Below are 14,515 nucleotides of genomic sequence, written 5' to 3' on the forward strand. Positions count from 1 at the left end.
AATTACAGATCTACATATTTTCATGATAAATTATTGCAAATATTGTTGTATTTGTACATTATTCTTACTTAAGATTTAAAAAATACGTTATGTAACTCAGATTCTCTCTCTACAACTGCCATCAATATTATTAATTATTTATTATATTTTTTCCTCGACGGCCGATAATTTATAACTTGATCCCAAAAAATATTATTAATTATTATTTTTTTAATTATTTCTCCTCGATATTTTATTAAAACTCAATCACGATTAAAGCGTAATGATATTGATATTTGAATGCGGGTAATATCCATGCTAATCGTGCAACGTGTTCTAACTCCGATGTAACTTTATCCTTTGTTATCAGAGGTAACCATGATTCCGACCTACGACACCGACACTTTGGGCTACTGGGTCGCCGATAACGAGGAAGCGCTCGCGGCGAATCACATAGACCTGTCGCCGTCCGCGTCCCGATGCACTATCAATCTCCAAGATCACGAGACTAGTTGCAGCGCCTACAGGCTCGAGTTCTAGGGATTGGCAGCCTGCTCAGCCGTAATAGTCGAGTTCTGAGCGGCGTCCGGAGCGCGTGATCATTTCGCGCTTCCGAACCCATTTCCCATTTCGTAAAGGGAAAAAAAGAAAAAAAAATAAGAAGATAAAAAGAGAGAGCTCAGACCGACCTACCGTCCCGTCAGGTGATTCCTGATCCCCCCCCCCCTTCTAGAAGACCCGAAGACGAACAACATTTTGAATTTTCGAGATTCCCTCGCGGTCGTAGCTCCGCGGCCTAGCAGGATCGTAGTAATCCTGTCAAACAATGTAGAGACAGTCCCGAGGAAGCGAGACCGACTTTCGATCGCGCTCAGGTCTCAAAAATTGGGATTGTTTAAATCTAAGTTAGAAACGTTCTCCTTATTCCTTCGCGAGGAGACGGTGCGGGCGACGAGAAGAAGGGAAGAGAGGAGGGAAAAGATCGCGAGGGTTTCTTTTCCTGCACGGAGATACAAGGTATAAATTAATTATTTACTTCTAAGAAGCCGAGATTATCGATAGGGAGAATTCCACGTTCGATTGAAGGTTTGCGCTGATAACAGTCGACGTCCATCGGATGTTTATATTTTCACACTCTGCACCGTTCGCGGCCCGTAGCGCGCTGATACCGCCTACAATACTTATCGATCACTGCTCAAATCGAGAACGTTTTTGCGAAGATGAAGCTAAAACAAAGAGGGACGATGGTTGCACGAGCGACGATCGATCGCGAAACGACGACGGTCCATAAGCGCCGCGGTCTGGTAACAATTTGTTACGCCAGTTAACTGAAAATTACAAATTGATCTTAGGATATTCTAATTTAAAATCCGTTGAACACGGATCGTTGAACAATCGATGCGAGACCTCCTCGCCCGCATCCTCTCCTCGATCAGCAGATCAAATTAAGACTTTCAATATCTCTGACACAGCTGCCGCTTCAAGAGCACCGCGTAGTACTTAGTGTATCAGTTTAAAGAAAAAAAAAGAAAAAAAAATGAGAGAAGAGAAGTACCGCAGTTCAACTTACGCGGGAAGGCATACATTGTGAAAGGGACGCGCGTTCGATAGACGCGCGCGTGTCGAGGGACGGATTCCATCGTTCGTGTCGCCGGTGGATCGTCCTTCAATAGGACACGTAAGGACGTGTTGCACGACTTACGGAGAACGATTTACGTTTCACCCGCGAAATATTATTCCTTCGTTGTTACGTGACTAATAACGGTCCCCTTTCTCGTCGTAAATGTCTATTCGTGCATAGGGTAAAACGGAGCTAAATTCCATCGAGAAGTACTAGAGTAGGAATTTATCTGTGTGTCGTGTTTCTATATCGTAGGGCATAGAGATACGCGCGGGCGGAGGAGTGGATGATTGCGAGCTTTTGACAGATTCCGTCGCCGCGTCGTCCGTCGGCGGACGACGCGGCCCGCGCTAGCCGAGGAGTCCGACGAGGATGATATATCAAAAGAGGTTCGAAGAGCGTTTCGTTGCCGCGAGGAGAGTGCAGGGCGATGATGACATGTCTCAAAACGTCCATCCGACGGATAAACAGTCCGATCGTTTGTTTAAATTGCCTTCGTAGAAGCCTTTCTTTTCCCGAACGATACTTCCGGAAAACAGGCGGTTGTAGCACCGAGAATCTTTTACAGACATCGATATTATGCGCGCGAGATTCGCGTGGTGGACGATGACGTCGTCCTCGTGAGAGAAATGAAATCGTCTTGTTCACCTGGCCATCGTATTGCATCGCTATTCCGGCGGAAACGAATGTCGGATACGTCGAAAGCGATAGTGGAAGGTGTCTTACAGTGATCGAATCATTATAACGTCGCACAAGCAATTTTTCAACTCATCTCACGATCAGATATTGCAGGGAAGCAATTCGAGGAAATACCTGAAGACATCTAAAAATTTCTAGGAATTTTCTACAGGAGGGAATTGTCGGGTGTGAAAAATAATCTGTCGAAAATACGATTCTTTAAAGGAAGAATAATTACAAAAAAAAAACTCGATGGCGTGAAGGAAAAATTATCGTAAAAAAAGGAGAGCGCGTCAAAAGAAACGGACTAAAATCTCCGCCGCAAGAAGTCACATCGTCCTCGTAATGACAAATCGAACAAAGTTCTATCTGTCGCGCTAGTAGACAATCCCAGCGGCGTGAGAAACATTTGGCCGATCGCTGTTTTCCGAAGTATCGAAGTAACGTCTGAAAAAAAAAAACCGATCGTTATGAATAAATATATCCGTTTTCGCAGATGGATTTTGCGGTTCGTCGCTGGCTTGATCTTGAAATCAGCGAGAATGTATTCGGGGGAGGGGGGGTAGGGTTGATTAAGATCGATGAAAACTTTTTGTACTTAACTTTTTCTTAGCTAGGCGTTTTAAGCCAATGCGTGACGAACTGACAAAACTGATGGTGACGACTACAACGACGGACAACGATCTGATAACACGGAGAGGAAGTGGTGCCGAACATCGCGCTTATTTTTGAGACTCTAAATGGGACATGAATGTTTTTAGCAAACCGATGACAGGCCTTCCATTCATTATTATCTTACCGGTAGAAGCGTGGAAAGCTGTTTGCCGTGACTTCCTGATGCAGAAAGGTACACGTTTATCAGCGAGTCTTCGTGAGGTCAATGGTGGTACGGTTAAATTCTGCTCAAACAGCACAAAGATCCAAAATATACGTACATGACGTACGTATTACGTAAAGGATTTCCGGAAAAATCAAGTTCTTTCGGACGTTTTTTACGACTTTTAGACACTTATGCTGTCTGGGTGGTGCCCCATCTTTTCTAAGAGAGACCGAGTCGTACCAAATATCTTGACTCTTAACGTTCTTATAATTGTACCTTAAAGAAGCCCATCTAGTGCCGACCCTGCATGCGTACCCCTAGATCGCAATTGTCGCATGCCGATGATAATGTCAAATGTCGATGTATCGCCTTGAATCAATTCAATTCGAATCGAAATCAAAACGCGTCGCGGTTTCGACTCGACGCGAGAATGACCGCAGCTGCGATTTAAGGACGTACCGAAAACGCGTACGTAGAAGTGATTCATCGTTATCCGTGAATTACGAGAGAACACATATAGGCCGCGGAAGGAGAATCGATATACGAGAGGTAACAGAGAGACAAGTGCGATTAAGCGCGATATCGAACTGTAACTTATAGAGGACATCTTTACTCACCATTCTCGCGAGATCCACCGACGAAAGTAATATTTTGACGAAATTAATATCACAAAGCATGATAGACCTTTCGTGTCTACAATAGACATCCTATGACTTTATCATGGAAATTGAGAAAATCCTGAGTGACGTTTGAAAAATGAGAACGCCTAAAAGATCAGAACGTCTTTCGCATAATTGTGTTGCCCGGTTGAAGAATGATATCTCAATGACCGCAAGCGGATTTCGCCGAATGAAAGTCGGAGAAAGCTCTCCTCTATACGAGACACATTCGTGCCTACACGAAAACGATGGTGCTCGATTAGACCGATCGTTGATGACGATATTGAGGTACGGTGATATATACGGGGGAGACGGTGATAAAAGCGATTTTGTCTTGTCGCTGCAAAACGAGAAGCGATAGAGTGGCCCTCGGGCCCGGTTTCTATAGATTAGTGCGTAAGTTTTTTACCGCCTGTAAGTTACACACGATTTTTTCCGTTCCAATTTTACGCGAGATTTATTTTTGCCACACGCATACACGGTACATATACGGTATCGCCCACGTGCTCATCTGTCATTCGTTCGATTATATTTATTGTTCATTTCTCGCTTGCGTTCGTGATCATGTTTTTTTTTATTCGCGTTCACCGAACGCAGAGGCGCGTTTATTCGAAAATCAGTTGTCAGGGAAGCGAGAGACTTAACAGTATCTCGTTTTGCTTTCGGCGGAGTCGTGCGCGACCAAGATTTTATCTCACCGAATGGCGAAAGAGAGGACGAGCAAGCGAGAGAATTTTGTAATAGGCAAAAAAAACGTAAGAAAGAGAAAGAGTGAGTGACGTAAGTGACATTGAGAAAAAGAGAGGCGAGAACGATCGATATTGTTATATAAATACGATTATTACCACACCGATTATTTTTTAATGACTATTATGCTTGTTATCATTGCGATTAATATATTATTGTGCTACTATTATTACTGCGATTACTATTAATATTATTAATATTACGATTACGTTCACGAGAGAGGGTCATTATCATCATCATCATCGTTCTCTTTCTATCATATACATGAATAGAGTTTTTATATTTATCAATACCCTCATACGTATGATAGCGAGTTGACGTGCAAGAGAAAAGTATTTAAAAGAGAAGTAGACAGAGAGATGAGGAGAAAAGTAAAAGAGAGAGAGAAAGGGAGGGAGAGAGAGAGAGAGAGAGATGATGACGATGAAGTATGTGTACCTATGTATTTACGTATTATTTATTGACAAGTAATATAATGACCAGTTATCTAGGTAGGATGTTAAAATTATGAAATTCAATTTAACGAAAAACAAAATAAATTAATAAACTATTAAATGAGAAGCTATTGTCGATCGATGATGATGCGCGCAGGATAGATTAAATAAACGATGAATTTATTGGAGTAATTTAAATAAAAAGTATAAAAATAATAAAAAAAAGAACAAATAAATGATTAGGAACGAGCTTTCACCGAAACAGATTAGCGGGAAATATGAGGGAAGAAAAAAAATATATATTATATATATAGATATCTATATAATATATGAACAAAGTACGTAAGAAAGGAAGTATAAAAGAGAGAGAGAGAGAGCGAGCGCGTGAGAAAGAGAGAGAGAGAAAGCGAAAAAGAGCGAGATGTGAAAAATGTGAGCCTCAACACCTGTACGAACCCCCCAAAAAATCGCAATGCTCGACGGGTGTGAGAACAGTGACATCGGTAATTTCTTCGAAGAACAATCAATAATAATATTCTTAATTAGAAGAGAAAAATTGTTGGGCATCCCGGGCAATGGAGGAAAGTAACGTCCTTCTCGACGTGCGCTCGCGCCTTTTTCCCCCCTCGATCGCTTCTTATTCCACGAGCTGGACGAACGGCACGAATTGATAAAATCAAAAGATATGCGCCTTTCCTCCGCTATAAAATTTTCTCGGATATTCCACGAGCAGCTCTAGTCAGTGAGAAAATAAAAGGGAAGAAAATCGTCCAATCGCATCCGGTCGAGAGTCTCGTTGATGCGCAACGAGAGTGATGGCGAGACTTTTTCGCGTTTCCGAACAACGCAATATCGACGAAGACCTCGGACAGATATCCAAGGATCGTCCCGAGGATGCTCGGGATGTACCATGGACGTCACTCTCGGATGTTCCCTGATATTTCGAGTTCCTTACACGATTACACGATCGCGGTTCTCACCCGTCGGCGCGTCGCGTTCTTTTCGAATAACGAATTAAAAGAGAAAAAAAAAAACAAGAAAAAAAAACTTACTGTGGAGTGTTCATGGTGCTATGATGATTATTATTATTATTATTATTATAGAAATAACGATGTTACGCTATATGATAAAAATGATAATATAATAAATATACACTATACCTTAGAATTTGTCGCCTGTGTGCCTCACGCGTCTTGATTTTCTCCTCGTCGATCGACCGTAGATCAGCCGCCTGTTCGAGATGTTTTTGCACAAGGATCAAGACCGGACGGGATCCCGCTGCATTTTCGGAAATGGATGCTGCAGACACGCGAAAATGATGTGATGATACACCTCTATATGTTCGAGTCGCGACAATCGTGACGTGAGACACATCTTTTCGTGGCTGCAGCATCGTAAGTTAAATCAGTCGGCAATCGCATCCCGGTTTCGTATCCCGCTTCTGCATGCTCACTGTGTTTCGTTTCACATGTCGTGTAAGTTTGTAATGATGACAAAAAGAAAGAAAAAATAAACAGCCCCGTGCGCCCTGCAAAACTGCATTCAGATGCATTCTCGTCAATTGTACTCACTTCTTTATTTTTTTTCTTCATATCGCTAAAAAATATGTAAAAAAAATAATATAAACCAGTTTCGCCAGTAGCTCACTAAAGAATTGGTAGAGGTATAAAATCATGTTGTGTTAGATAAAATAAATATAATTGATATAGCTTAAGTTAAATCTACACTTGTTTCTTACTCGTTCGATATGTGTATCGATATTTGGTCTATGATATGCGCTGTAATGTGGTACTGATACTGATGGTACAATAATCTCAATATCCCGTAGAATACAGTAACATATTGGATACTTTTATTGTAAATCAAATCTTCTCGATATGTTCGTTGAATATTGAATAGCACGCTCGACTAATGCACGTGTAAATCTCTCATAGCTTTACATGCCGTTAAGTATTTATCCCTACGTAACAATCCTGCTCTGCACTCTCCGTCAAAGATCACGATGTTGGATATTTAATTATTGTAATCGCAGTTTTTTTTTAGATATATTCATTTAACACATTGAATATCGCGTTTGCAAAGTTCTCGTCAAACGCAGTGACATGTATTTGCTAATGCACGATTCTGCATTTTCGGAATTTACCGAAAAACAAGTTCATCTTGCATATCAATAAAGGCTCGATAAAAATTCGTAGATAAGCAGTCGGTATTCGTCGTGCTGACAAATCGATCGCACCACACGTTCCTCGTGATGATTCATTTGGCATACGAGCGAACCGTGTCGTCGCACGAAGCGGGATCACATCCGAATGATCGTCGTTTCAAAATCCATCGATCTCCAGAGATTCCTCAGCAGCACCGTGACACGATGTCGCGACGCGAAACGGCGAAGCGACGTCGCGTGCCTCAGAATCTCGTGTTGTCCGGCATCTTGACGAAATACGCGACCTTATCCTCGGCTACTCTGTAATTGTGTATCCATCTCGAGCCCTTCCTCAAACTCCCATCGATGCCGTCCCTCCAGACCCCAGCCGGCAGATAGACCTCCCGCTGCCTGCTGCCGGAATAGAGCACCGGCGCCACGATCAACTCCTCGCCCACGGAAAATTCATCGACCACCACGTGGCACGCCGGGTCGGCCGGATCCAGCATCCAGAGTGGCCTGATGATAGGCAGACCGGTATCCAGAGTTTCGTTCGCGTACTTCTTCAGTAACGGCGTGACCGTTTTCTGTCGCAAGGTAGTTAATCTTTTAGCGATCTCCAGGACCGACTCGTCCGAGTACTTGCTCGGCAGATGGGTGAAGCGGATGACGGGCAAGAAGGTGGACAGCTGCAGCCAGCGGATGTAGAGCTCCTTGTCCGGCAGATCTACCTCGTAGTCGTTATCCGGATTGTTGTCCGACATCGGAAGCGCTACGTCGCCGCCCACCGCTCCTGGCATGATAAACGGATAGCCGATCATACCGTAGCTGAGGACAGTTGGAATGACGGTCTTGATGGCCTTCCAAGACGACGGGAAAGGAGGCAGGGACACGAAGACGGGTGCCCGTGGCCTGGAAATGGCGCTGGAGACACCGATCACGGGTATGGTGCTCAGTATCGAGCGGGTGAAGATGGTCTTGTAATGGTCGGGATTGGTCAGTGGCTGCTCGCACTTGTAGTAGTGCGGCATATCCTGGGCGGTGCCCAAGTCGAGATAGAACGAGTCTACATGATATTTCATGATCAGACTCTCGAGCTTTGTTTGCAGCCAGGGCAAAGTCTTGTTGGTCGTGATGTCGAGCACGCCGGCGCTGTTAATTTGCTTGTACCTGAAATTAAATATAAATCCTTTTTAAAATATTTTCCACGGTCAGATTATATTTCCTATTATAAGATGTGACAATTCGTATAGTAATTTATATTGAGAAATATCTTGATTAAGAACCTTGTCAATGCCGGAATTCTAGGATCGCTTCCCCTCTCGGAGATCAATAATCTGTTAGCGACAGCGTCCTTGAAGTTGATGGATTCCGTAGAGATAAACGGCTGGATAGTGAAAACTATCCTAAATCCTCTGCGATGAATGATGTTGATAGTCTCCTCCATAGAGGGGAATCGTTCTTCGTCTAGGACGAAATCACCCGGGCTGGGCTGCCATTCTTCGCTCAGCAGAACGTGCCCTTGGCGAAGGAATCCCAGCGCGATTACGTCTTCCGTATAATTGTAAATAGCTGCCTCATTGGTGGGCGAGATCTGCCAAACCGGCTCGGACAGAAGAGAATGAACGGCGTGCAGCTCATCGGGCTTCAGACCGTCCCACAGGGACTTCTCCGCCATCGAGGAATGCAGACTCTTCATATTGTCGGTCGCGCAGATAGTGTAGTTAAGCTGAGGTAGCGGAGTCAAGTGATTGATGTAGGCAAAGGCGTCGTGTTTTGCCTGCAGACAAAAGTCGCTGGTACGATTGGCGTTAATGGAGACGTAAAGCGGCGTCTCGGGATCCACCAGGATCGTAGCGCCCTTCGAATTGAGGAAGTATCTCTTCAACACGTTGCCGAAGGGATGTTTCCTCACGTCGCCCGTGATGAAGGGGCTCAGTTCCAGGCGGCCGCGTTCCAACGGATACACCATGTTTTGAATTTGACCGGCGCCGTACCAATGACCCCTTTTCGAGGACCAGTCGAAGCAGTCCTTGGGATTGTAGTAAGGACTCAGGCTCTGCCAGGTGACGTGGTAGCAGTGCATACCCTCGCGCTTCGTATGCTCGAGGTAAAGCCGCGTCTGTTGCAGCCACTCGAGGCAGACCGAGTCCTGTCGCTGATGATGGGGGAGGCAAGGATACACCCCCGTGTTCGATGGGATACCCTCGCCAAGCCGAGCAGCGATAATCTCCGCCCCGGTGCTGCTGTAGACTCTCATCACCCTTTCGTTTTTATTGAATCTAAAAAAAAAATTAAAGAAAATTAATAAATAATTGTTAAAGAGAGAAAGCTTCTCGTGGTCTTCACGAGAAATAATGAAGCGGAAATTGTAGGAAATATTTATCAAGCTCGACTACAAGTACACTGATGAAGAAAAATTGTTGCGTAAAATATTGGATAATCGGTATCGAGATCTCCCTCCCACGATTCTAAGATAATGCAGCCCCTGAAAAGCTAAGCGTGCACGTTGGGTTACCAATTGAATACGCATTTTGAGACTAGCACGAGATCAGCACGATAAACGAGCCTTAATGTATTCCATTAGGCGCTTCCTGGCAGGGGCAAACGACCGAAAGTTATTTCAGAGTAGACGACAAGCGATGCCGCCGACTATCGAAATACCATCCCTTGAATAATGCATCAATACATACGCGAAATAATTTTAATAACGTTTTGTCGATCGCAACGGCGAGTACTCACCTAAATTTCTCAAAATAAGCTCGTTGCAAGACGTGCTGAGTGTAGTAAATGTGAGCGAATCCCACGAGAAAGACGATGCAAAGGAACAGGATACCAACAAATGCTTTAAGCCTGCGGAAAGTTAATTTCTTAAAAAATTAGATGGCCTTTAAACAATTACTGTAATTATGAGCCATCGTAATAGTTTCTGTTAGATTTCAATATATCTGTTGTTTAATTTAAAATTTCTTTAGATTGTGTCTCACCTATAGTCAGCATTCTGACGTCTTGCACTGCTACGTAACGCCTGCGGTAACGATAACTGTAGTTTCTCCTTCAGAAGACTGCTAATGCTATTCACGCTGGTTATCGTGGAAGTCGCGCTCTGCACACCCGAAAGTTCCGTAGTGTCGTTCCCCATTTTTTCATTAACCGAGGGCGACACTATTCTGCCTTTTCTTCGCGGTGGAGCTTGCAACGGCACTCTGAAAAATCATCACTGATTATGTAAAGCCCACTTTAAACGACCTAATTTGTGTGTGTGTCAGAATTTAAGATAAAAATCTATTTTGCCACGTAATATGAAAAACATCGAAGAATAAAAACATACATATATACATAAATATATATTAAAACATATGTTATAACATACAACGTATAAAATTATATAAATAGAATTTTATATCTTGATGCGATAATTACAGATTATCTAAAGTAGACTTAAATAAATAAACAGTTTCTCTGTTTAAAATTTCTGAAGATCCCGATATACATCATTGTACCTTTGTAACGATACGGCGCTACCGATATCATATCTGGGAATCATCTCGTAGTCTTAGTATATATTGATATTTCAATGGATAAATTAATAAACTAATATCTCGGTAAATTGATATTCTAGCTAATATTTTAACTGGTTTTACTATCTATACTTCAATCCTTTGAACCACATCATTTTTTTGATGCGGAAACCGCAGTCACAAACAGAAACGTAAGATCTTAAAGATTCAACGTGCACTCATATATTTGGCGCAAAAAAGTCAGGAGACTGGTAGAAAATTTTGAACAATTATACATGTACGAAAAAGCGAGGAAGCCGTAATTGCGATCGAGCGGTGACTGTTGACCGAAACTTGCGGTTACAGGAGCCAACTCTTATAGCGCGATAACCCTGAAGCGATATGAAGGAAGGTCGGGCCCCGACGTTGACGATGCTTACGATGACCGTGAACACGGTCAGAGATAGATACGGTCGTTTCATCTGCTCAGTCGGAACGCGACCGCAAGCGAGAACGATAAACAGTACCTCGTGTATGCGTCTAGTGGGGTGTTACAATGCAAATTGCGCATTTAGAGCGCATAACGTCGAGAGAAAATTGCAGGCGAGGTATCCGTCTCCTGCGAGTAAGCTACACGGAGAGCCGTTCTCCTCCGGTCTCAAGCCCGATGGTATCGGGCATTTATAGATTTATTAAGCGGTTGAAACGGGTTAACACAGGTGAGAACCAGCTCAATATTGGAATGGCAAACACGACGGGCATGTAATATATGTTGTCCCACGCTATTATCATTCGTTGAGTTAAGAATTGACACAAAAGATCGTAGAAAAACATCACTTGAATTTCACACGAATTACATCTGCGAGGAATCGACTGAAGTCAATTAACCGCTTAGGACTTAGGCTGACGAAATTTTAATCGCTATTAAACAAATTGAAATTTTGACACTAAATTAACCGAAGCTATATGGTGTTATTTCTAATTTGTATAAATTTATGAATCGCGAGCTAGGACACACAGAGTCACTGTGGTTTTTACATCTTCTTTTCTTCTCCGATTCGTCTCTTAATCTTAATCGATCGCCGAGTCTGACACTCACTTGGCCAACTCTTCGTCATTCGCTTCCTCTTCAGTTTCGGATCCCAGAGGACTTCCATTCGGTGTCGAGCCGCTGTTACTGAAAGTTACGCTGCTGCTCGTCTCGCTCTCCGCCCTCCTAAATTTCGAGGCAGTACCCTGCAACATTTCGGAATTCAGATGTGAATAAGCGTGCCTAAACCGCGCCGGCACCTGTGCAATGAAACAAATCGTCGATCAAGTCTGTATACGATCTTTACCGATCAAATAGCAAGGCTCATCTGCGCTTTATATCGATTGTTAATGTTTTGAAAGCAACACTGCGCTTTGACATGCTTGATTTGCACGAAATGTGCAAATCAAGCATGTCACGTTATTTTTTATTGACATTCGATCCGCGAGAAAATATCATGCGACATCGATAAGACGTCGCTACTATTGATTAATTAATATTTTATTTGATTTTATATTTTTGTCATGCTTCTCGCCTTTAAAGTTCTTTTTCTCAAATAAATATTGAAAAATTGTAAAAGAAAACACATGGAATATTCGTAACAATGTCGTACGAATTGCGAGATGTTGGTTGATAAATAAAATCAAGTACAACGACCGCTATTCAGAAATGCACTCCTTATCAGCAACGTTTATTGCACCTCGTACATCAAGTGGAAAATTTAGCAAATATGAAATGGAATTTTTTGGCAATATCACCGTCTCTCTATAGTAAAACGTCGAGCACGTTTTTCGACCTTCGCTCTAAAAACATTAGCGTTACGCTAATTACATCGTATGGCAATGTTCCTTGAATACAAATATTCATACGTTACACAGTTCAATTAAAAATTGCTGATGTTTTTTTAATCTGAAACTAAAAATTAAATTATTAAAAAGTTTCACGAATTTGAGAGATTTTTCCTTTTTGCAGTAAATAAAAAAATGCAGTAAAAAAAGTGTCAAATCTAAAATAATATCGTATGAGATAAGGTATCGTTCGTATTGAATGTCCTTGTGAGAACTGCTTGTTTTTTGTGGGTAAGTGTATTGCAGGATCTTGCAAACGATAAACGTTACGTAACATATTGCTGAGAAATCTCGTTTTTTTTCTAAACTGACACGCGAGCATGAATATTGTATTGAACGATGATTAACAGATAAAAATTTGGATCTGTCCGGTTTTTCTGAAATTGAAGATTATAAGAGAGAGAGTTATATACGTTCTTTATTTTTAATATAGAAAGTTCGCATAATTTTCATATAAATTTTTTTCTTTAATTGCTGCGATATGTGTTTCTCCTCTTAAATCAGAGCTTTCAAAATGCTTATAAGAATCTGTCACATCACACAATTTTGTTCTGCAAATTGCAATTTTAACCGCACCTCGTGAATGATGTTCAGCTTGTGTTTCTTAACGCCGGCCAAGGCATTCTCCAAGGAATACGTCAAACTGTGTCTGTGATCCTTGACATCCATCTCGCACCACTCATACCGATCCATACCACTCATCGTTTACTTTTCCGCCACTTTCGCGCTTCTCCGCTTCTTTCGTGCAATGTATAACGCGATGTAAAACGCTTCACCCGACGATGAAGTTAACACGTACCTTTATATAACAATCACTGATTATTGTTAAACAAGGGTTTCCAAGGATAACTCGAAGATACAGATCGGATTGAATTATTTCCTTAGTGAAAAACTATCGTGGCGTACGTATCAATCACCCGAAATCAAACTGACCACGGTGGAACTTCTTTTCACAAACGCGCGAAATCGACAGCTACGATATGATGTTATTCCCGTCATTAGAGAGACTAACATATATATATTGATTCAGTGGGTGCGAAATACGCGGAATGTTGTTGTTCGACTTTCGGAATCTTCTTCAGTCTTTCGGGCGAGCATACGTTATATTACTCTTTTTTTTTTGACACCTGACGAATATTTCCGTCAGTACATTCTGCGTCATCCTCTTCTAATATTTACATAAGTTTATACGAGACGTCAAAGACTCCTCGACGTCTGTTTTAATGACAGATCTCTCGGATTCTATTTATGACATGTATTATGACATATATAGGAACTTTTGCATGCAAATTACTGCGATGGTAATTATAATGCCGGTGCGATTAGTTAATATAAAATCAACTTACGTTTTGTCTGTCTATCCGAAGATCGTCCATCTCGTTGAGGTTGCTGGGCATAGATATGCTGGTCTTCCTTATATTCGTGGCGCGTAATGCTGTCACTTCCGGCAATACTTTCACCGTGCTCGTCTCATTGACGGTTTCTCGATTATTTTCTTGTTTAACTGCGTTGATAACAGCATTGGCATTATCATTCGGCTTGCCTGGAAAGTCTGAAAACCAAATCGAGAGGAATAATTGAATAAAAATGACAAGTACTTAAGCACGCGTTAAAGCAGGTTGTGAGGCAATTTTGCGGAAATAATGTTAAGCAATTGACAACAATATAATTATTAATCTCTAAATTTGCATAATTCGAAGTCATTATCGGTGTATAAATATTCGCGCAATATTGCGTTAAAAACGAACCTACGCAAGTGGGTACGTTCCTATATGCTAACTTATCGCAGAGCAAACTGTCGTAAGAAAACATCGCGATAATTGAAGTGGCGGCACCGATTGGAGATCAAGAAGATCACTAGAGTTAATAAAAAAAAAAGTTGGTACTTTTATTACGACGGCAGAACAAATAAATATCAAAAATCTAGCCTGATATAACCTTTCATAATCGTCGCAAATATAAATGACATAAATAGGAAAATTAGATTAAATTGTGTCTGCAATCAAATCTTTTTTGAAAACGGACATAATAAAATAATCTTAAAAGAAGTGTTCGG

The 14,515-nt window shown here is 41.9% G+C and overlaps 2 protein-coding genes across 8 annotated transcripts in view; one reads left to right on the forward strand and one right to left on the reverse strand.

Annotated features, from left to right (window-relative positions):
* LOC112464804 (microtubule-associated protein futsch) overlaps positions 1 to 5,970 on the forward strand; it is a 47,871-nt gene extending 41,901 nt beyond the window's left edge. The window contains exon 8 of the mRNA XM_025032020.1: positions 350 to 5,970. Coding sequence (XP_024887788.1) covers positions 350 to 519 — 170 coding nt within the window. The 3' untranslated portion in view covers positions 520 to 5,970. The remainder of the gene's footprint in view (positions 1 to 349) is intronic.
* A 525-nt stretch (positions 5,971 to 6,495) lies between these two features.
* LOC112464812 (myogenesis-regulating glycosidase) overlaps positions 6,496 to 14,515 on the reverse strand; it is a 14,374-nt gene continuing 6,354 nt past the window's right edge. For 5 of the 7 annotated variants that reach the window (XM_025032043.1, XM_025032033.1, XM_025032051.1 and 2 more), the window contains 6 exons: positions 13,806 to 14,011; positions 11,681 to 11,817; positions 10,069 to 10,287; positions 9,824 to 9,934; positions 8,368 to 9,363; positions 6,496 to 8,251 (listed from right to left, as the gene is read on the reverse strand). In XM_025032043.1, coding sequence (XP_024887811.1) covers positions 7,345 to 8,251; positions 8,368 to 9,363; positions 9,824 to 9,934; positions 10,069 to 10,287; positions 11,681 to 11,817; positions 13,806 to 14,011 — 2,576 coding nt within the window. In that variant the 3' untranslated portion in view covers positions 6,496 to 7,344. Of the gene's footprint in view, positions 8,252 to 8,367; positions 9,364 to 9,823; positions 9,935 to 10,068; positions 10,288 to 10,584; positions 10,838 to 11,680; positions 11,818 to 13,035; positions 13,547 to 13,805; positions 14,012 to 14,515 lie in introns of those variants that run through there. The other 2 variants (XM_025032080.1, XM_025032072.1) reach the window with 2 other exon arrangements.

Source organism: Temnothorax curvispinosus, unplaced genomic scaffold (assembly GCF_003070985.1).
Source record: "Temnothorax curvispinosus isolate PA1 unplaced genomic scaffold, ASM307098v1 QBEX01001498.1, whole genome shotgun sequence".
NCBI lineage: Eukaryota > Metazoa > Arthropoda > Insecta > Hymenoptera > Formicidae > Temnothorax > Temnothorax curvispinosus.